A 22,310-nucleotide genomic window follows, 5' to 3' on the forward strand; every position below is an offset into this window, starting at 1 on the left:
TGCCTTAGGTCATTATGCCTGAAAAGTGGTTGCACTAGCCACATGTGATTGCCAACAAGCATGCAACGATCAGCATGTTCATACTCAAAACCCCAACAGTCATAGTAGAAAAATTAAAAATTGTATTCTCTCAAGCTCATGACCAAAATTGAGACCAAGCTACATTCAATAAATATCATAAATACATTTATGTTTGCAAGAATCCGTTGGAGTACTCATTGAATGAGCAAAGTCAAGGGCAAGCTCATATTCTAGTGGAATGAATAAAGATATATTTCCAAGTACTTCAATGTTGGGTCCATGCATCCATAGATTGATACGATCATTGTACCATTCATTCCAATTTCACCATTAACCATGTGTCGTCTTTTTTTTCAAGCTACTACCACACTTTTTAAACATGTCTTATTCCTTGCTTAAATTTGACTATGTTGCTCATATTGATAGTAAATCAAATAGCATTGAAAACAATTCCTAAGAAGAGACGAGTTCACTAGATTTAGATATTCTTTGATCCAAGTTTCTCTCAACATTTATTATAATTATATCTTAAAACCTCCACCACCAAAATTCAAGCTGGATGTTCAAAACCTGCTTTTATTATTTAGGTGTTCACTAGAGTTCAAACCTCCCTTGGCCATAACTTAGTTGAAAAAATGCTTATAGGTAAGAAGTTTTGAGAGAGACCTTACCAAAAGGTTTGAGAACCATTCTTTCTATTTAAAAATTATGATGCTTTCTTGGGAGGTAAGATTATCTTTGTTTGTTGGTTTTTTCTTTTATATTATGATGCTAATTTGTCATGTGCTATTGTCCTTGTGAAGCCATAGCTACTCCTCCTGGGATATATTGCTAGTCTGTCTTCCATGGGTGTGGCCAAGTAGTGTATTGTAATCAGTCCAATTGTGCATATTTATAGAAAGGCTTGATTATCCTATATCTATGATACATTATTTTATGGAAATAACTCTCAGTATTGTGATCATTGTCAGCTAAGATAATCATACTTGATAGAAAATAAGATAAGCTAAAATTCTCTTTACCTTATTGGCCACTCGTGATAATTTTGGATCAGAATTAAGATGTAATAATTTTGGACTTATTTAATTAAATACCTGAATATACAATTCATATATCCTCATAAAACTATAATACTTCAAAAATAAATCAAGAGTTTCCTTTGGACATTTCTAAGGTGAAGAACACCTGATAATTACTTTATAATTTTTGGAGTATCATTTCTTTTTTTTAAAAAATAAAATTAGAGTATATTATAAGTAGAAATAAATGGGAGTGTTTGGTTTCAATGTAATTATCTTCTTTTACTCAAAAAGTTTTTACTGATTAAAAGTATGGTGATGTTTTGAGTTTTTTTTATTTCTAGTTATTGACTTAAAGTTCTAGAATTTACACTAAATGGAGTCAAAATTTGATAAGATAAGTCATAAAGGAGTTTTAAATATGTAATCCTACTTTGATAATTTTAGTCATATATATAAGTTAATATTGACTAATCTAAAAAACAATTTCGTATCCAACTTTCATTTAGTAAATTTGTTATATTCTATATAAGTAGCTCCAAGTTCATCAAGGAACCATGAGTCTCAACCTCAATTTATGAAAACCACTATGGATGCAAACTAGCATTACTTCATATGCAAACAACTCATGTAAAGAACATGTATATAGATTATAAGCAAGCGTGTAAGCCAGTGTCTTCCAAAGATAGAGGCCATATTCCATCCAAAAACAATCTCACTCAAACATTCAAGTGACATCTACACAAGCAAGTGCATCGAGAGGAATGGAAGGAAAGAAACCATCCACTTACACAACCAAACTCATGAAAAATCAAGAAGACATTGACGTTCATACAAATGTGTTGAGTTGTTCGCACCCATCACCTATGCTCTCACTGTAAAAACACACATGATTACTTCTAATGTAGCTACCCTAGGGTCAAGCCAATTGCTGCATAAAACAAGTAGGAATCATAGTTATGGAGTGATTACATGTTAGTTGACTCCATCATTGCAAATATAAAACATAATAGGGGGATTGTGGTGTTGTGCTGTGTAAGGGGATTTTGCAAGAAGCATGATGTTCAATGTACTGAGGTAGACAAGGTTATGAAGAAAGAAACCAAGAAAACCTCAACATAATTGAACGAATGGATTGGGTTATCAATATCTACATGTAAGAAATAATTTCTCATACTAGTATCAAAAGTGAACAAAGAGGATTCTTTCAAATTTCATAAAGGGAAATACAGACAAAAATGTGATTCCAACGGTTTGGAATCAGCTTTATTGCATTACACAAAATTGATTTGGTTGAGAATTGCATGACATTTAATACACAATCCTGCAGTCCAAGATAAACAATGATGTGAAAAAGTATGTGGCATAACCCCAGCAAATTGCAATCCGCCATGACTGACCCTGATCTTGAGCAATGTAGGAAGTTCGATGGCTTTGCTAAAAAGAAGAGTTTTTTTGGGAAGTCTACAAACCACCTAAATGTCAATGACTGCAACTTCTATTGTAAATAAATAAATTTAAACGTGGTGGGTCGGTTGAACCTTGATGTAGCCAAGTTAAACAATCCTCGCAAAGATATTGATCATCATGTTGTGAGAGCTCTTTGATGATAACTTTTGAGACAATATACTAGACCCCCCTCAAACTCAAAACTGGCCTCTTTTCGTAGTCAGTAACTTGATCTTATGTACAAAAATGCGACGGAGTTGGGCCACTTGGTAGCAACTCATTCTCGCTCAAAAAATTTGTCCAATTGACAACATAGATAAAACCCTCCTGCCAATTGTGATAAAAGACGAGCAATCCACGAATGCCTTGTTCTTGGTAGAAACATCTTAAGGCTATTTGTTACTCTAATATAACAAAGACTTGATGTCAACCATCTCAACTCATACTTCCTTGAGACTTTGAGTGGGAGTCTCTTTTTTTTTTCTTTTGGAAGAAGGGGGGACGGGGGGCTACTGCACTTTTACCATGAATCTATAGATCCTAAGACGTTCACGTGGGCATCCCTTGGAAGTGTGTCCTTCAAATCGCTGGTTAGTTAACGACAGGGAAAACATGTACAAGGTGCTTCCATATATACTCAAATGATTCCATCAAAACACCCCTTTCCTGTGGAAGCACATGTTTCCAGCCCTTTACATATAGACATTCAATCTGCTCATGCGCTCAACTTCAAAGTGTCTGACCTCAGAGATGTGAAATCAGCAAAACAACTTAATGATGACAATCATGCTTTAAAGCTACATTTGCCATCCATAAGCACATCGGCAGGCAATCCTATTGGGCTTAGTAGACAAAGCCTGCAATTTACCACCGGAATTGTATTAAAAGCGTGCCAGTTCCTCAAAACATCCGACGACTTTGAAACCAACACAGTTGCTTTAACCATTCTTCTGCTTCCTCGACCAGGCCCTCGGGTTTCAAGTCAATGTCATATCCATAACAGAGTTCTAGTAGCTTAGCTCATATCCAGTTCATCATCTGCTGAAAGCCTATCAGCATCAAAAGCGCCTTCAGAAACGGCTGAGAACTGCAATTTCAGCACCAAAACTGCTTTCCAGATGTAGAACACGACTTTTACCTGTCACGCACATGACACTCAGCAATCAATTACTCCAGTCGATATTATAGTGAACAATAGTGAACAATAATAACAGTGAGGACCATCACATCGTTCGTGTGTGTGTGTGTGTGTGTGTGTGTGTGTGTGTGTGTGTGTGTGTGTGTGTGTGTGTGTGTGTGTGTGTGTGTGTGTGTGTGTGTGTGTGTGTGTGTGTGTGTGTGTGTGTGTGTGTGTGTGTGTGTGTGTGTGTGTGTGTGTGTGTGTGTGTGTGTGTGTGTGTGTGTGTGTGTGTGTGTGTGTGTGTGTGTGTGTGTGTGTGTGTGTGTGTGTGTGTGTGTGTGTGTGTGTGTGTGTGTGTGTGTGTGTGTGTGTGTGTGTGTGTGTGTGTGTGTGTGTGTGTGTGTGTGTGTGTGTGTGTGTGTGTGTGTGTGTGTGTGTGTGGTGTGTGTGTGTGTGTGTGTGTGTGTGTGTGTGTGTGTGTGTGTGTGTGTGTGTGTGTGTGTGTGTGTGTGTGTGTGTGTGTGTGTGTGTGTGTGTGTGTGTGTGTGTGTGTGTTGTGTGTGTGTGTGTGTGTGTGTGTGTGTGTGTGTGTGTGTGTGTGTGGTGTGTGTGTGTGTGTGTGTGTGTGTGTGTGTGTGTGGTGTGTGTGTGTGTGTGTGTGTGTGTGTGTGTGTGTGTGTGTGTGTGTGTGTGTGTGTGTGTGTGTGTGTGTGTGTGTGTGTGTGTGTGTGTGTGTGTGTGTGTGTGTGTGTGTGTGTGTGTGTGTGTGTGTGTGTGTGTGTGTGTGTGTGTGTGTGTGTGTGTTGTGTGTGTGTGTGTGTGTGTGTGTGTGTGTGTGTGTGTGTGTGTGTGTGTGTGTGTGTGTGTGTGTGTGTGTGTGTGTGTGTGTGTGTGTGTGTGTGTGTGTGTGTGTGTGTGTGTGTGTGTGTGTGTGTGTGTGTGTGTGTGTGTGTGTGTGTGTGTGTGTGTGTGTGTGTGTGTGTGTGTGTGTGTGTGTGTGTGTGTGTGTGTGTGTGTGTGTGTGTGTGTGTGTGTGTGTGTGTGTGTGTGTGTGTGTGTGTGTGTGTGTGTGTGTGTGTGTGTGTGTGTGTGTGTGTGTGTGTGTGTGTGTGTGTGTGTGTGTGTGTGTGTGTGTGTGTGTGTGTGTGTGTGTGTGTGTGTGGTGTGTGTGTGTGTGTGTGTGTGTGTGTGTGTGTGTGTGTGTGTGTGTGTGTGTGTGTGTGTGTGTGTGTGTGTGTGTGTGTGTGTGTGTGTGTGTGTGTGTGTGTGTGTGTGTGTGTGTGTGTGTGTGTGTGTGTGTGTGTGTGTGTGTGTGTGTGTGTGTGTGTGTGTGTGTGTGTGTGTGTGTGTGTGTGTGTGTGTGTGTGTGTGTGTGTGTGTGTGTGTGTGTGTGTGTGTGTGTGTGTGTGTGTGTGTGTGTGTGTGTGTGTGTGTGTGTGTGTGTGGTGTGTGTGTGTGTGTGTGTGTGTGTGTGTGTGTGTGTGTGTGTGTGTGTGTGTGTGTGTGTGTGTGTGTGTGTGTGTGTGTGTGTGTGTGTGTGTGTGTGTGTGTGTGTGTGTGTGTGTGTGTGTGTGTGTGTGTGTGTGTGTGTGTGTGTGTGTGTGTGTGTGTGTGTGTGTGTGTGTGTGTGTGTGTGTGTGTGTGTGTGGTGTGTGTGTGTGTGTGTGTGTGTGTGTGTGTGTGTGTGTGTGTGTGTGTGTGTGTGTGTGTGTGTGTGTGTGTGTGTGTGTGTGTGTGTGTGTGTGTGTGTGTGTGTGTGTGTGTGTGTGTGTGTGTGTGTTGTGTGTGTGTGTGTGTGTGTGTGTGTGTGTGTGTGTGTGTGTGTGTGTGTGTGTGTGTGTGTGTGTGTGTGTGTGTGTGTGTGTGTGTGTGTGTGTGTGTGTGTGTGTGTGTGTGTGTGTGTGTGTGTGTGTGTGTGTGTGTGTGTGTGTGTGTGTGTGTGTGTGTGTGTGTGTGTGTGTGTGTGTGTGTGTGTGTGTGTGTGTGTGTGTGTGTGTGTGTGTGTGTGTGTGTGTGTGTGGTGTGTGTGTGTGTGTGTGTGTGTGTGTGTGTGTGTGTGTGTGTGTGTGTGTGTGGTGTGTGTGTGTGTGTGTGTGTGTGTGTGTGTGTGTGTGTGTGGTGTGTGTGTGTGTGTGTGTGTGTGTGTGTGTTGTGTGTGTGTGTGTGTGTGTGTGTGTGTGTGTGTGTGTGTGTGTGTGTGTGTGTGTGTGTGTGTGTGTGTGTGTGTGTGTGTGTGTGTGTGTGTGTGTGTGTGTGTGTGTGTGTGTGTGTGTGTGTGTGTGTGTGTGTGTGTGTGTGTGTGTGTGTGTGTGTGTGTGTGTGTGTGTGTGTGTGTGTGTGTGTGTGTTGTGTGTGTGTGTGTGTGTGTGTGTGTGTGTGTGTGTGTGTGTGTGTGTGTGTGTGTGTGTGTGTGTGTGTGTGTGTGTGTGTGTGTGTGTGTGTGTGTGTGTGTGTGTGTGTGTGTGTGTGTGTGTGTGTGTGTGTGTGTGTGTGTGTGTGTGTGTGTGTGTGTGTGTGTGTGTGTGTGTGTGTGTGTGTGTGTGTGTGTGTGTGTGTGTGTGTGTGTGTGTGTGTGTGTGTGTGTGTGTGTGTGTGTGTGTGTGTGTGTGTGTGTGTGTGTGTGTGTGTGTGTGTGTGTGTGTGTGTGTGTGTGTGTGTGTGTGTGTGTGTGTGTGTGTGTGTGTGTGTGTGTGTGTGTGTGTGTGTGTGTGTGTGTGTGTGTGTGTGTGTGTGTGTGTGTGTGTGTGTGTGTGTGTGTGTGTGTGTGTGTGTGTGTGTGTGTGTGTGAGAGAGAGAGAGAGAGAGAGAGAGAGAGAGAATAAAATTAACGTTAGGCCAATCAATATACAAGTGAGGTATCTCCTCTGATATCCCAATTAAGAGAAAATAAACTTAATAAAGTCTAAAGCTAGAGGGGGAAAATCTGCAGGAATATAGCCCCTGGGGGGGGGGAGGATTAGATGAGGATGGGCCTCTATGTCTATGGTCTCACAATGTAGAGAGAGGAGGAGAGAAATTTATACTGAATGCCTTTAGAATGCCGAAATGATCTAAAAGAACAAAACTTGCAACACAAACTGAGGTGTCAAGCGGTGCGAGGAAAAGACGATTTGTATGCCACATTTTTTTGTGCCCACCATCATTCAATGTTGTATCCTCGCATGCACATGCATTGGTGAGGAGAAAGTGCAACTACCTTATCACCAGCTAGGTGTATATTGCTGCTGGAAGCAATGAGAACTTTTTCCGTTGCTCTGTTTTGCATGTGGGGCAAGAAGGTTTCACTTTCTTTTTTAAAGCCTCCTGCCACAACTTTTGAGCACACTTCGAGCAAATATTTGCATGACCACATGCCTCAAAATGGGCTCTTTCCCGTTTCTCCGCCACAATATCAATAAAGCAGATGATGCACTCCCGCTGAAAATAAAACAAAATAAACAATGTATTAGCTTTTCCAAGGGTTCAATACCCTTTCTTTTTACATTAACTAAATCGCCTTGATCTCACCTCAATTTCTTTCTGGGTTGCTATTGTTATTGTCTTTGCTTCTTGGCTTTCAATTTCGATCTTTTTCAGCTCTTGTAGCTTTTCTTCCAAAAATTTCTCTTTCTCTACAGCAAGCTTCTCTCTAGACTGTTAAATCAAAGAATGTACGATGATCATTTTGTTTGTATAGAGCTACTTGAGTTGTACAATAGATAATCGCATCTCACATGTCAGCAACAATGCTACTGGAGAAAAACCAAAGATTGCAGAATGAAAAACCTTGATGATTTGCTCATTATGTTGCTCCTGAAGCTTGAGCTGTTTGTCCTGGAACTTTTTCTCCAATGCTGCAAGCTTTTCCTCCATCTTTGACTGCAGCAATGAATCTAGCTTTAAACGATCAATCATTTCCAGCTGTTGCCGTTCAGTGCTTCGAAGCCTACCATACACAAAGGCAAGATAGGATTGGCATCCTTTGAAACCAAAGACTACAGAGAGGTTAACTTACTCATGATTTCTCCTCTCCATATCAATTCCATCTTTCAGCCGTCTAGCCAGCTCTTCAAATTTAATCACTGCATTCTGTTTTGCAATATTATTTTGCTCCAAGTGCTGTCGAATGCTTCTTTCCCGATCTTTAAAACTACCAAGTTTCTGCAGCTTTTCTTGTTCGTATTGTTTCTTTCGCTCCTCAAACTACAATACAAAATGATAGAGTTTCAAAAGAAGGAGAAAAAGAAGACCGGCACATTCTAAGACTCCTGCAAAGAAGTCATTTATTGAGTATGTGCTTACAAGTTACACAACCCAAATTTGTATTAACCCGGAAGATAATCCAACATTCTTTAAAGCCAAGAATAAAATCCCATGGCAGCCAAGTAAAAAAAAGTAAAAAATATGAAGGCCTTAAGTGTAAAATTTATCAACCCATTGGTCCATCACCTAGGAACCACCTATAGGACCACTTTAATGGCTCAAAAATGTTCTACATTCCATCGACAACACAGGAAATCTGAAAATGCCCCCATGGCACCATGGGAAAATTAGAAAAGTATCCAGTAGGATGAGATGAGACCTTACAATATGTATTAATATTTGTAGCTATCAACCATGGAACAGCAGATTAGTTGATTTACCAGCTCCATTGACAATTACATGGTTGCCCTTGCCATTCTTCAGAGTAATCGTCCAAAAGAAAGACCTTGGTTCACATCATCACTTTTGTTAGCCCTTACAAAGCTTCAACTTCAATGTCATGTGCCATTGTTTCTTGATTTGCAATGCAAGACTGTCACCACGCACAAGAGCAAGGCTAAATCCAGGAACTCCCTAACCAAGTAAGAGAGGAGAGGAGAGCAAGCAATGGCCCAAACAGATCTCTAGCATGCGAAGCCCACACAAGTGAGAAGGTTAGCCACTAGAACCTTTGTGCATTTCATCAAAACTACAGTAAGGGCAACCAGCTCTCAGTTTTCGCACGTCCAAGGGGATAATTAATGAGAATCACCCTTCAGCCACAAATTGAGCATTTCCAATTTTCCATAGCTAAGTCTTTTCCAAGAAAAAGCGCACACTGCAATTAGTGAAGCATGCCCTGAAGATTCCTCTATTTCTTAACGAAAGTCATACCCTGGCACAGTCTAAGAAGACACACTTGAACTGCTCACAGGAGAATCCAAGAAACAGGCAAACAGTTCATGCAAATTGGTACTGCAACCCACAACATTCCAATCATTTCCATTTGACATTCTTAAACCAAAGTAAATGATTATTCTTTTAACCAAACACCCAGTATTTCCAGCTCAAAATAGAAATAGTAAATTACTCAGCTAAATTAACAGAACCACTTCCCTCTCACCTGCCTGTTGCGGGGTGGCCAATCTCCATTACCAACTATCCACATGTACTAATTGGACCTTACTGACAGATAGACTGCGTGAACTGAAATGTTACATTCCATAAGAGACTCCACAACATAAAATTTGAAACACATAAAATAGCCTTTTTCTTTCATTCGCTTACATGTTCTTGTCCCTTTGAGAGAAAATAATAGCTTTTCAAAGAAACATAGCTTACACTTTTTCTGTGCTTAGCCTCCAGCTCTTCCTCCTGTTTCTTTTGAGATTCGATTTCTTCATTGATCTTTCTGAATTGTGCGGCAGCCTTATCTACCTGTTCTTTGTTTTCCTCCACAGCACGGATTTTTTTTGTGGCTTCCTCTGTTAATTCCACTCTTTTCTTTCGAGCTTCCTCTGTCTCCTGCAAACTCTCTCTCTCTCTCTCTCTCTCTCTCTCTCTGTCTCTCTCTCTCTCTCTCTCATATATAGGTCATTTTGGCCTATTGAAGACATTAATATAATATTTCATCTCTCTCTCTCTCTCTCTCTCTCTCTCTCTCTCTCCCCAAGTGCAAAAACACGTAGGATGTCTGGCCGAAATCTGCAGGTCTTCGTTTCCGAAATATGAAGTGCCTAATGTGTAGTTCTACTCAATGTGAACACGTGGATATGCTGCAATGCAAAATCGGACAACGTATGCTCACCCAAACTACCGATGAAGCTCGTAGAAGGAGCTCCCAAAGCCGGACCGTACGCGCGCAATGTTGGTATCGGCTTGTAGCTCTAGTCGGGGGCAACACGCTGCACTCCTCCGCACTCGATTCTGACCACCGTAGCACATGTAGCGTCAAGACAAAGCTCACACTCTCTCTCACGTAAACAGTACGCTCACTTACAAACTTAAACTTGTTTAAAATGACAAAAGGTGTAGCAGCTACAGCAGAAGATAGTAAGCACTTGGGACATGCTACAACCAGTCAAATGACAAAGAAGTTCAACATACAAGAGGATGACAAAGCCTTCAAGGCACAAAAGTCTAAGAAAAGTACCGAAAGCAACGAGGACATCAATTACTTGACAGCCAACAAGAAGATTAAACTTCTCGTTGGATGTGCATGAGAAACTGAAATTCAACTTTACAGCAGAGATAGATTGCACTGCCACGACTAATGTCATGTCTTATGGGCTGTGGTTACTTCTAGGTAAGCCAGAACTGTATGAAATTCAGGTACAGGTTCCTATATCACATGGAATAGCCGTCACAAGTTTAGGGATTGCGAAAGCTACCCTTAAACTACGGTCAAAGGTAATCAAAGACAAATTCCTAGTGGTGGATTCATCGAAAATGAATACACATTTGATTTTGTCCAAGCACTGGAAAAAAACATTGGCAGAAGAACCTGGATTTTCAACAATGGTCATCACGACTAGCTCTCAAGAAATCCAGCCTACTACTGCTCCAAGATTATCAGCTTCCGACAAAGGCAAAGCCAAAATGAGCCCACAAATGTCCTACCAAGAAAAGCATCCCCTTAAATCAGAGTCTTCAATCCAGCCCCGAAAAGTTCAAGACAGAGCTTCGACATCAACTGACCACATGCTTCCACATGAAAGACAGACTCCAAAGAAAATCTTTCAACCAAAATACCCTACACTGCGAGATCATCGTCGACAAAAATCTTCAAAGGTTTACATCAAAGCTCAAGAAATCAAGGTCAAGGACCCAATATGAATGAGCCTAGCCGATTGACGAAAGGTAAACACATGGGATGGATAGCCTCCCACTACAGCTTAGCAGAGCAAGGCTATTATGAGAGTCAAAAGAAACTTTGGTTACCAAACCCACAGACCTCGGCTTATGTGGGAGATAAAGGTTTTAAAAAGCGTCCCCAAAAGCAACAAAGCTCATGTTTATATCGCCAAAGGAAACCAACCAACAAGGCTCACCAAAGGGATGCAGGAAATTTCAAATCCAACTGGCCTTCATACCAACATAAAACTTCATCGATAAATAATCCCAAAAATGGCACTCTTGTACATCTCAATACGACATCAAAAACATCATGGGAAGTGCCATCTACAATTCTTCAAGCACAAGGTTACTATCAAGGAAATCGAAGAATCTGGCTACCAAAGATGCCAGGTAAACATTCTTCAAGCAAACGACTTCAGCTTGAAAATAATCGCAATTTCAGGGAAGGCAAAATCAAGGACAGTGTCACAGTCAAGGCAAAGGATATCTGCAAAGACACGCTAATCACACAATGCAGATACAAATGGGTGCCAAAAGAACCACACATACCGAAGAAGATTAAGGTCATCTCTAGCTCTCAAGAAATGTCAAGACATGATAGACAAAGTGTTACAGGGAATGGAGCGAGCCAATCTTCTCAACCAAGGGACCAACAACAACAAAAAGAAATTTTGACAACCAAGGTCACCCAGATATGGCAAAAGAAACCAATATTGCCAGTATGGTCCTTTACAAATCCTCTCTTCGAGGATGGGAGTTTTGAATTTCAAAACCTATTCTTGGTCGAAAGCTCCCGAGAGTAAGTCAAGTCGCCATAAAAATAATGGCATAAGAGTCCAGAGTCCGGCAGCTGAGCCACTAAATGAGCAAGCATTAGACCCAAGCTTCATGTCTTAATATTCTTTGTGGTCTATGAGTCTAGATATTTAGATTAAAGCTCAAGCTGGAGAGTTGAGCATACATAAAGTCATGTCACTCATGATGGAAGAGGTGAGCATAAGAGTCAAAGTTTACTATTTTAAATGGTGGAGTCGCGGAGTAGTCCAGAAAACACTCACGCACATGAACACAGTGAGGAGAGTGGAAAAAACCTCGTCGACAAAAACCCTTCTTGTGAGTAACGGCAGCTCTTGAAGTCAAATATATTTTTGCTTCTCTAGCTACGTTCACTCCTCGAAGCACCCATTCAAACTCCTCTCGCACCGCATATTGTTTCCCATGCATCTATCTGTGCAAGCATATATAATGTCCCATCATTAGACATTTGCATTTGACACGATTTGTGTTCCACCCATGCACTTACACAACAAAATGACGACGACGAAGTGGTAACAGGTTTCATAAAACATTTGCTCAACAACAATGACTCTGACTTCAAGGTACTAACACTTATCCACTGTATATCCAGTAATAGTAGCCATATGGCCATAAGTACTTTAACTCAACAAAACTCGGTTACATCCAACATAAGTACATATAGCCTCACATTTAATGGTGACTAAAGGCATTTTTTCCCACTGGGTTTTTCCCTCTAGTCCTATCAAGGTATCCAAGACCTTCATTTTGTAATATACGCCACATTTTACTTTTACTATTTTATTTTTCTTATTAAAACACAGAAAAGAAGACCAACGACATCCCCAAACAACTACATGCTCATCATCTATAGGATCCAAGGGGAGCGGCCCAGAAACAATTCAAAAAGGCTTCAAGAATACAGAGCTGCCAAGATAAATACTTGCTGCAACAACAAACCTCACTCAACCTATTCACGCTACAACAACCAATCGGAGGGGTAGAGCTATGGCTTCAACTACACTACATGTACAAGAAAAAGGTACCTCTACAACATACAAAGCATCTGGTAGAAGCAACTGCAACAACAAAAGCTTCAAACAACACCAAAACATGAAGCACTCGTCAAGGCCACTGCAGACATAAGGTCTTGTCGGGGACGACAAGACTTAGGAGGGGGAGAGTGTTGAAAGGTCAACCTTTCAACAACGCTTCCACAAAGATTCCATAAATATTCCTCAAAGATTCCAAATAAAGATGCTGATGAAGTGATGAAGACGAAGATGGATGCTGTAATGTAAAGATACAAGCTCATGGACATCATCGAATATCCCGTTATTATTATTTTGAGCCATTACGGTCACTTTTGTAATGTTTACGGGAACTTCATATTTTAAGTCGGCAATTGTATTTTGGCCACAGATGCTTGTTGGATGAGCAAAGCCAACTCACAGTGTTGTAATTAAGCTCTATAGAAGCCTAGGGACAAATCAGGTCATTTTGGTCGGACATTAGGTTTTCCAAGGCTTAGTATATAAGCCAAAACCTAAAACTTTGTAAAAGACTTCTAATAAATCTGATTTTCTGTGTCGTTGGGAGACTGTGAGAGAGTGTGTGTGTGCTACAAGAGCTACGGTGGTCGGAATCGCAAACGGAGAGCAACAGTGTGTTGCCCACGAGGAGAGCTACGCGTTGATGCTTACATCACGCGCGTTCGTCTGTGTTTTGGCAGATTCACCCGCGAGCTACTTTTGGAGTTTCGGTGAGTAACTGTTGTCCATTTTTGCATTTCAGTATATCCACGCGATCAGAGCGAGTAGAGCTACACATTAGGCACTTTAGTTTTTGAAAATGTCAACCTGCAAAAACCGGCCAGACATCCTACGCGTTTTCTGTACGGAGGGTCTTGAGTAGGTTTTTTTGGTCACGGACCTTAGGGAGAGTGGCCTATTGGTGTTGATAGGATATCCCTCAAGTTTCGTAACGTTTCGAGAACGTCTAATGGGCTTTTGGCTTGCGGTAGCATCATAGGAGACTCTCACATTCACAGAACCGATGGCATGTAGAGTTGATATCTCTGTAGGAAGTAGTCATTAGTCGGTCGAGTAGAGGTTGACACCCTTTGCTTGCTTCCACGCGCCTGCGGGTCGAGCTTCGTCCTCAGTTGACATTATATGTTAGGTGAGTTCTCGCTATGCTGACGTCCGTCACGGCGTACCCGTCCAACATTGGCGCCATCCAACATTATGATAATTTTATACCCCCCCCCTCTCCCCCTCCCCCTCCCCCCCTCTCTTTCACTTTTGTTTTCGAGGCACGCACACACGCACACAGCTGAACATATTGAGGGCACCGGGCCACACCGCCTCGCGCTCCGCCGTTCGTCGCGATCGTTGCCAGTGTGGGTGCACACGTACATCCAGTGCCGCACCCGCTGCTAGAGTAGGTGTACACGCGCATCTAACCCCCTAGCGGACGGCGATCAAACATGAGGAAGACGAACGAAAAAGACGACCCCCTAGAGGATGCCATTCGAAAATGCAAAGAGGAAATGACGGAGACCATCACCAAGATGAACCGCAATCTCTGGGACACAATAAACATTCTCGAAGGACGTGTGTTGATCCAAGAGAGTAAGATAAGCACGTTGGAAGACCGAGTGACGACCCAAGAGGAAGAGATCACGTCACTCAAGAAAGAACTCGCCGAAGCCCGATCAAAAAACACACTGGAAGAGAGCGAACTGCAACCCTCAGTAATTGAAGAAATCAACACGATCAAGGAACAAGTACGGGCCATCAAAGAGGGAGAAGAACAGCACAAAGAAATGACGACTTCTTGGGTGGATGTTCTTACCAAAACCCAACAGAAGGCAGACCAAGCCGAGAAATGGATCAAGGTGGCCAAGAAAGGAAAAGACAAGGAGATAACGTCCACGTCCACACCCAACAACATCATTAACCAGACACTAGAGGAGGAGCAGAGGAGAAGGGTGCGCGCTTTACATGTGAGAATTTGCGGTCTTAAAGACAAAGGCAATGTAGACGAAGAAGTAAAAGAACTCACAACCTTGATGGGGATTCATGAGCCGACACACACAAGGACATGGAGAGTGGGCAACATAAAGAAAAATGGAGGCAGTGGAGAAACCTCAAAAGAAAGAGCACTCATCCTCCGTTTTCCCTCCATGGAAGCAAAGAAGTCATTCTTGAAGAAAAGACCAACTCTTAAAGAGACTGACATCTTTGTTGGGGACGATCTCACCCTCTCGCAGATCGCTCATATGCAGGAAGTAATGTCGGAGATTAGAGCGGCAAGGGGAAAAGGCAAGATCGCTTTTTACCGAGACGGAAAAGTGGTAATACTTGAGCGACGCTCCACATGACGGTGCGAGACTTATGGGACCACACTCAAAGTAGCTGCCTGGAACTGCAATGGATCTATGCGTCTTGATGTGGGTGCTTTTGAGGATAGCTTTACTGGAAGAGACATCATCTTCTACTCTGAGACACACCAGGCCCCTGGGCAATCCATGCCTCACATCAGTGGATATAGGTGGGAGACAGCCTACAGACAGGAGACACGCTCAGAGCACAGAGGGCGGGGCTCGGGAGGAGTGGCAGTGTTATTTAGAGAGGATCTGCAGCCACTGATACATATAGCCCGCAGGGACGAGCAGGCTAGGTACATGTGGGTGAGACTGAAAGCAGAGACAGGCAGATACCTCTATCTAGCTATTTGTTACTTTCCCTCGAGTACATCAGTGTATGCACCACCCAAAGGACAGTCCCCTTTCTCTATTTTGGATGATGACATATGAGAGTTCTCTAGGGACGGTGACATTATCATCCTCGGGGACTTCAATGCTAGGACTACCCATCACCAGGCAATGTTTTATGATACTTCAGAGGAGATGCTAAGAGAGATAGATGTGGCAGAGACGGCCCTTTCCAGACTATCACACGATATGGAATATACTGAGTATGGGCGACACCTGATAGACATGGGCACTGCACATGGATTGGCCATCTTGAACGGCCTACAGAGATTTCCTGTTGCGAGAGGCTTTACATGCTTCCCACACAGACATGGAGCCAGCACGGTGGACTATGTCATGGCACAACCGAATCTCATCTCTAGTATCGAGGATCTCACAATAGGGCCTAGACCGGTCGGGGTGGCAGTGGATCATGCTCTGGTGTCAATGACCATCTCCTTCCATTTCAGTGCAGCACACAGGCCACGAGTAGCAGTCCCTACTCGCTACACATTCACAAGGGAGACGGACTCTGTATACATGGACGGAATCTACAGACGCCTATGCACTGAGGACCCGGGGCGACCTCTGGAGGAGCTAACTACTATACTGACACAGACATTATATGAGGCAGCAGCAGAAGCATACCCACACACCCAGCCTGAGCAGAGCCGCCGATTTGGGAGCATGCCCCAGAACAGCTGGTACGATGAGGAGTGCCGCCAGACTAGAGCCAGACTTCAGAGGGAGGTGTTGTTGGGGGACGTCACTCACAGACAGTCACAGATGGACTTCCGACGCTTGGTGCGGCGGAAGAAGAGGGCTTTTTTGGCTGGACTCGAGCAGGATCTATATCAGCTATTCTTGAGTCAAGACTCGCGTGAGGCGTGGCGGCTCTTTCATGAGCAGTCTCCCCCCCCCTGCTATTTCCTCCACAGAGACCTAGGGTGAGTACGCATCATCTTTGTACACAGCACGTGGACAGCCGCCCCTCCCCAACCCCCCCGACCCATGCCCACATACATATGTCTTTTTCACTGCTGAGATGGTGAAGGTGTGGATTCCGCAAAGCTTTCGACACGGTACCCAGAGCTAGACTAATGCGCAGATTACAAGAAATGGGAGTACCCACAGAACTCATTTGGGGGATCATGGCATTGTACAGATCAGTAGTAGGGCATGTATGCACCCCGGAGGGACTCTCTACACCGGTTCACTCCACTATTGGGGTGAAGCAGGGCTGCCCGCTCTCTCCCACTCTTTTCGGTATGTATGTGGATGAGATTTCTGACTACATTGACAGCGATGGGGATAAAGGTGCTCAGTTAGCACGGACATGGATTCCACTTTTGTTATATGCTGATGACATAGTGTTGATCTCCGAATCCCCAGAGGGAATGCAACGTCAATTGGATGCTCTGCATACATTTGCCCACGAAAGTGGTTTGTCTGTCAACCTGGGTAAAACCAAGGTTATGGTGTTTAATACCACCCCACAGTGGATGAGGAGGTCAGCACCTACACTCACATACGGCCAGGAGACGGTGGAGTACACAGACGCTTACACTTACCTTGGAGTGGTTTTTAGCGAACCTACATTCTCACTCAGAAGAGCAGCAGAAACCAGACTTACTAGAGCCCACGCAGCATTGGGTAGATTGGAGAGGATGTGTTCGCAGGTTCAGTTTCAGGAGCCCCCGACGAAGCTCTGGCTCTTTGACACCTTGGTGGCTTCAGCATTGCTCTATGGAACCGAGATATGGGGACCTTCACTGGATCACCACGGGAGGACGGGTCGCTCAGACGGATGGGGGAACATGGAGAAACCTCTCGTCTCTATGATCTCGCGGCTCATTAGAGCCAAGGCATCAGTACCACGGGCCATTATCCGAGCAGAGCTAGCGGCCCCCCCCACTTGTGGTGGAGGCACTCACCAAATCAGTCTCCTTCATAAACCGCACATGGACACTTCCTAGAGACAGATATGCTCGCATAGCACTTGAAGCCTCTCGACAATTAGCCATACAAGGAGATACAACATGCTGGTATGGGGAGATGACATCATGGTTTCAGGCACATGGGTTCAGCATAGACCAGTTGCCACCATTCCATTACTCATTGGATGCACCATCCCTCACCCTTACACAGTCAGAGATCACCAAGCTCATACGCCAAGACCTGACCCAGCTAGACACAAGAAGGACATGGATACAACCAGCACAGGAATTGGGCACGAAGATGGCTTTTTACAAAGACCACCTTCTCCAACTTACGGAAGATGGTTTTGTGGCGAGACCCAAATACATGGATACCCACTTGTCTCATGGGATACGTTGTGCTATTGGCCAGTTACGCACATCTTCTCACCAGTTGCGGATTGAGACAGGGAGATACAACGGAGTACCAGCAGAGGACAGGACATGTCCCTTGTGTAACATGGAACCTGAGACAGAGCTACACTATACATGTCGCTGCCCCGTCTACTACGAGATACGAGGCCGCTTCCATTGCTTGTTCAGAGAAGGTTTTGGACCACTCTCAAGAGTCATGGGATACGAAGATCAGAGATGTCTGAGTTTGTTCTTGCTCGAGCTGCGCAGACACAGAGATAGCCTGATGAATGGCGAGGCTAGCCAGTCTCAAAGACGGATCACAGACTTCTTCAGAGCAGACACGGGACAGCCGCAAGAGCCACTCCCACAGCAAAGCTCCCCCTCGACTCATACCAGAGGCACACTGATTGACCGAGCGATTGAACTGGGGAAATCCAGGCGCCCGCGACTGCGAAGAACTACACATCATCGACGGAGGCTACGACAGAAAATTCGGAGCACGCTAGCCAGGCATGCACAACGCCCGGTCAGACTACTAACCATGGAGGAAATTGATGAGATTCGCCAACGACCGATGCTAGATCTCTTGTGATTCAGCTATCCCAACAAGCTGCCCATTTTTTGCTTGGTCTTTTGCTTGGTTCACATCGATCAACTGAGGACCCCATAGTATATATCTTTGTTTTGTACTCTTGTTAGGTTATTTTGTTACTCTGACTTTGTATCAAATCCACCACTTTGTAACTTTCGGGTCTCATAGGTCATTATGGCCTTTTGAAGACGTTAATATAACATTTCATTTCATTTCATTTCATTTCTCTCTCTCTCTCTCTCTCTCTCTCTCTCTCTCTCTCTCTCTCTCTCTCTCTCTCTCTCTCTCTCTCTCTCTCTCTCTCTCTCTCTCTCTCTCTCTCTCTCTCTCTCTCTCTCACACACACAAAAGAAAGCACATCCTATTACTTTGACCCCCTACAGGTGGCCAGCAGTTGCCTACACACAGGGAAGTAAAACGATACAGCCACCCAAAGGCAAAGTACAAGGTTGCCCAAAGGCATAGAACCTATAAAGAGCTGAAGCCCATCAGAGACTGAAAAAACTCAAAGATAATGCCCGTAGGCTGAAACAGCTATGACACTAAAAAACCAGGGGAAAACCCCTCCTAGTGAGGGTAAAAGTGCCCTAGGAACTAGGTGGAGAGCCGAGAAGAGAATCTCTCCACAGATGCCTCTGGAAGATAGGCACCTCGTAGCTGTCGAGCGAAGAATGGCGGGAAGAAGCGCCGGTGGACACCTAAGAGAGCTGTTGAAAACCATCGCCTCGCCAAACCGTGCATGCACAGACCACACTCAAACACAACGGGCAAACACACACAAACCCCTTTCGGTATTTCTTTATATTGCTTGAACTCGGTACAATGCCGGTACTCGCGCTCTACACCTAAAACTAATTTGACTATTTTGTTTCTAATTTCTATTTTCTAGAATTAGGACTTTAATAAGAAATGTGCACAAGTTAACTAATCAGTTAAGGAATCACAGATCTGTAAGAAAAGCCATCAGGAAACAGACGACTCTGGTGTGTCATATGATGGGTGACAAGAAGCACCGTGAAGGAGTTGGCCTGTTAGTTCGGTGGAAGAAGACCAGGTAATGGTGGTCCCTGATGAGTCACAAGATGGGTGACATGTTCATCAGTAAGGGGACACACTAAGGGTCTAAGGAGGAAATCCGAACTGAGTAAGAAAGTACGCGTAAGAACGCAAGCACAAGAATAAAGATGGGTTCAATGAAGCTTTTTACGAAAAGCAGGAACAGTCGCGGGAGGGCAGATGCTTTCCCGCGAGGAGTCTGTGTCTGCATTGCATCTGTGTCGTGTCCTGCACCCGGGGACGCCTGGAATGTGTCCATGTAGCATTGTTTTCACTAACGGAGTGAGTTTTTAAAGTTTGAACAGATTCACACTTTATTTTATAAAGTGACCGGTCACTTTTAAGTGACCAGCCTCTTTATTTATAAAATAAAGCAGCCACTTAGCAGATAAAGCAACAAAACCAGCCAACGAATTCTCTCTCCCGATTTCGGGTAGAACAACGCCCAAAAAAAAAAAAAAAACGGCCGCGATCTCTACACGAGAAGTTATTCGTGCCGTGGCCAGGGAGCTATAAAAGCACCACATGCCCTCACTCACAGGAGGTACCAACATCAGCAAGAGAAGACTCTGCCGCAAGAGATCACGAGACTACGAACCACGGAAGTCGCTTTTCCCGCGCAAGAGCGACAAGTATCTATTGTGGATTCGCCATACGAATTGTTGTCGCGTGTTTGTGTGGTTTGTTTTGCAGGAATCTCCCGTCTTACGGGAAGGCCCCTTACGGGAAGTACGGCTTCACGCCTAAGTCCCTTACGAGAAAAGTACGGCTTCGCGCCTAAGTCCCTTACGGGAAGGAACGGCCTTGTGCCTAAGTCCCTTACGGGAAAGTACGGCTTCGCGCCTAAGTCCCTTACGGGAAGGAACGGCCTTGTACCTAAGTCCCTTACGGGAAAGTACGGCTTCGCGCCTAAGTCCCTTACGGGAAGGAACGGCCTTGTGCCTAAGTCCCTTACGAGAAAAGTACGGCTTCGCGCCTAAGTCCCTTACGGGAAGGAACGGCCTGTGGCCCAAGCCCTTTACGGGAAAGTACGACCTTCAGGTCTAAGATTACAAAACGGAGGGGTTTCCTCGGGTTCTCGTGCTTGTATAAGAATTCTCCCTGAATAAAAGAATACTCTTTACGGGGGGGGACCAGCCCATCTTCTGGTCCCCAATACTGTGTCGATCTTCTCCCTTCTCTCATGTTTTCAAAGAATTATAATTTTCAGATTTTCTAAGTGCTCGTGTACGCTCCCGTTTTGTGACAACACCTTCACCCAGAAGCGTGCCAGAGACTGAGCCCTTTGCACATTTTAAAGGCCCTTGGCTATGAAAAGCAGTTACATGAAAATCATTTAACTCTAAAGCATATGTCCCAAAAGCTGGCGCCTAAAGCTGCCAGCAAGCAAGAATTACGAAAATCCATACACTTGCCACATCAACAACGTAAAATGCGGAAATCTGTACAGTCTGCCACATGGAACTGCAACGCATTTTGCAACCATTCGTACGACTGCCACGTCATCAACAGTTTACGCAAATGAGCCTGTGTGTGTGTGTGTGTGTGTGTTGGTCCTGCTTTATTTTAATATCTTTAGGTCACTTGGACCCATCAGATGAGGTCCTATAAGTTAGTGAGAACTCTTCTTTAAAAATAGGCCACTCGGCAAGACTTTGCAAGTTGGTTAAACTTCTTGTTCCGCTTCTACTGCTTCTTAGGGTTTAGGCCGCTCGGCCGAGATCTACAGGTTGGCTCCGTTCTTCAGTGGCTTGACATGTCAGCGATTTGTGACATCCCCCTTTCTTGAAAGAAAGTAATCGTCCACAATTACCAAATATCTCCAAAACAACTCAAGTGAGCTCAAAAATTTCCGAGGGTCATTCCGAGGGACAATCAGTTTTGTCATTCCAAATTGGAGCTCTTGATATCCTCGATCGTTGGTTTTCTAGAAAAATCTCATCCAATAAGGAATCTCATTCCCGATTGGAGCTCTTAATATCCTAGGTCAATAGCTTCCCAGAAAAATCTAATCCACTAAGGAATCTTTTCAGTGGTTGGCACATCACAATGCAACACAAATGCTCACATCTGCGAGTTACAAGCCAGAACGAACGCCGCCGCTCAGCACACCCCCCAGAAAGACGGTCTACGATATGAAGCTACTCAACGACTATACGGTAATCACAGACGATTACTTTCTTTCATGAACGAGGGATGTCATAAACCGCTAGCATGTCAAGCCACTGAAGAACAGAGCCAACCTGTAGATCCCAACCGAGGGGCCTAAACCCTAAGAAGAAGCAGTAGAAGCGGCACAAGAAGTTTTACCAACTTGCAAAGTCTTGCCGAGAGGCCTATTTTTAAAGAAGAGTTCTCTCTAACTTACAGGACCCCGTCTGATGGGGCCCAAGTGACCTAAAGATATTAAAATAAAGAAGGACCAGCACACACACAGGCTCATTTGTGTTGATGACGTGTGTCACAAGACGGGCACCATGTGCCAATAGAAAAGAACAGACTAAACAGACTTTTAGCACTTCAATAACAACTGAATTGAGAGAGAGAGAGAGAGAGACGACACGCGACACGGAGTGACGGAATTCCACCCCAGAAAGTATTGGCCCCAAACCTTGGCGCCCCTTTCGGTATTTCTTTATATTGCATCAACTCAATACAAGCCGGTACTCCAAACTTTGCACCTTCTCAAGGAAGCATGCCACAGAATGAGCCCTAACCTCGCCCTTGCCCTAAAAAGCAATTACAGTGAAAAGCCTTCAAAACTCAAAAGCTCCTGGTCCAAAAAGCAATGCCAAAAGCTTTTCGTAAATCGCACTGGTGTCCGTACAGCAGGCCACGTGTCAGACCGCCACGTTAGCAAATCAGGGTTAGGGTTACGGTTAGGGTTTCTAACTTTAGAGTTGGGGTTTCGGGCAGAATTTGGGTTTCTGATTTTAGGGTTAGGGTTTCAACAGAATTAGGGTTTTGGGCAAAATTCAGGTTTTTGATTTTAGGGTTAGGGTTTTGGGCAGAATTAGGGTCTCTAATTTATAGGCCAAGGGCCTTTATATATGTGCAGAGGGCTCGTTCTCTGGCACTCTTCCGGGTGAAG

The 22,310-nt window shown here is 44.2% G+C and overlaps 1 protein-coding gene across 1 annotated transcript in view; it reads right to left on the reverse strand.

Annotated features, from left to right (window-relative positions):
• Positions 1–3,064: 3,064 nt before the first annotated feature.
• Positions 3,065–22,310, reverse strand: part of LOC147448106 (uncharacterized) — a 41,885-nt gene continuing 22,639 nt past the window's right edge. The window contains exons 2-7 of the mRNA XM_086523969.1: positions 9,172–9,354; positions 7,604–7,791; positions 7,375–7,534; positions 7,117–7,242; positions 6,806–7,026; positions 3,065–3,627 (exon numbers count right to left, since the gene is read on the reverse strand). Of these exons, the coding sequence (XP_086380095.1) occupies positions 6,817–7,026; positions 7,117–7,242; positions 7,375–7,534; positions 7,604–7,791; positions 9,172–9,354 (867 nt within the window). The 3' untranslated portion in view covers positions 3,065–3,627; positions 6,806–6,816. The remainder of the gene's footprint in view (positions 3,628–6,805; positions 7,027–7,116; positions 7,243–7,374; positions 7,535–7,603; positions 7,792–9,171; positions 9,355–22,310) is intronic.

This window comes from Adiantum capillus-veneris, chromosome 11 (assembly GCF_014529385.1).
Source record: "Adiantum capillus-veneris isolate H3 chromosome 11, ASM1452938v2, whole genome shotgun sequence".
Taxonomy (NCBI): Eukaryota; Viridiplantae; Streptophyta; class Polypodiopsida; order Polypodiales; family Pteridaceae; genus Adiantum; species Adiantum capillus-veneris.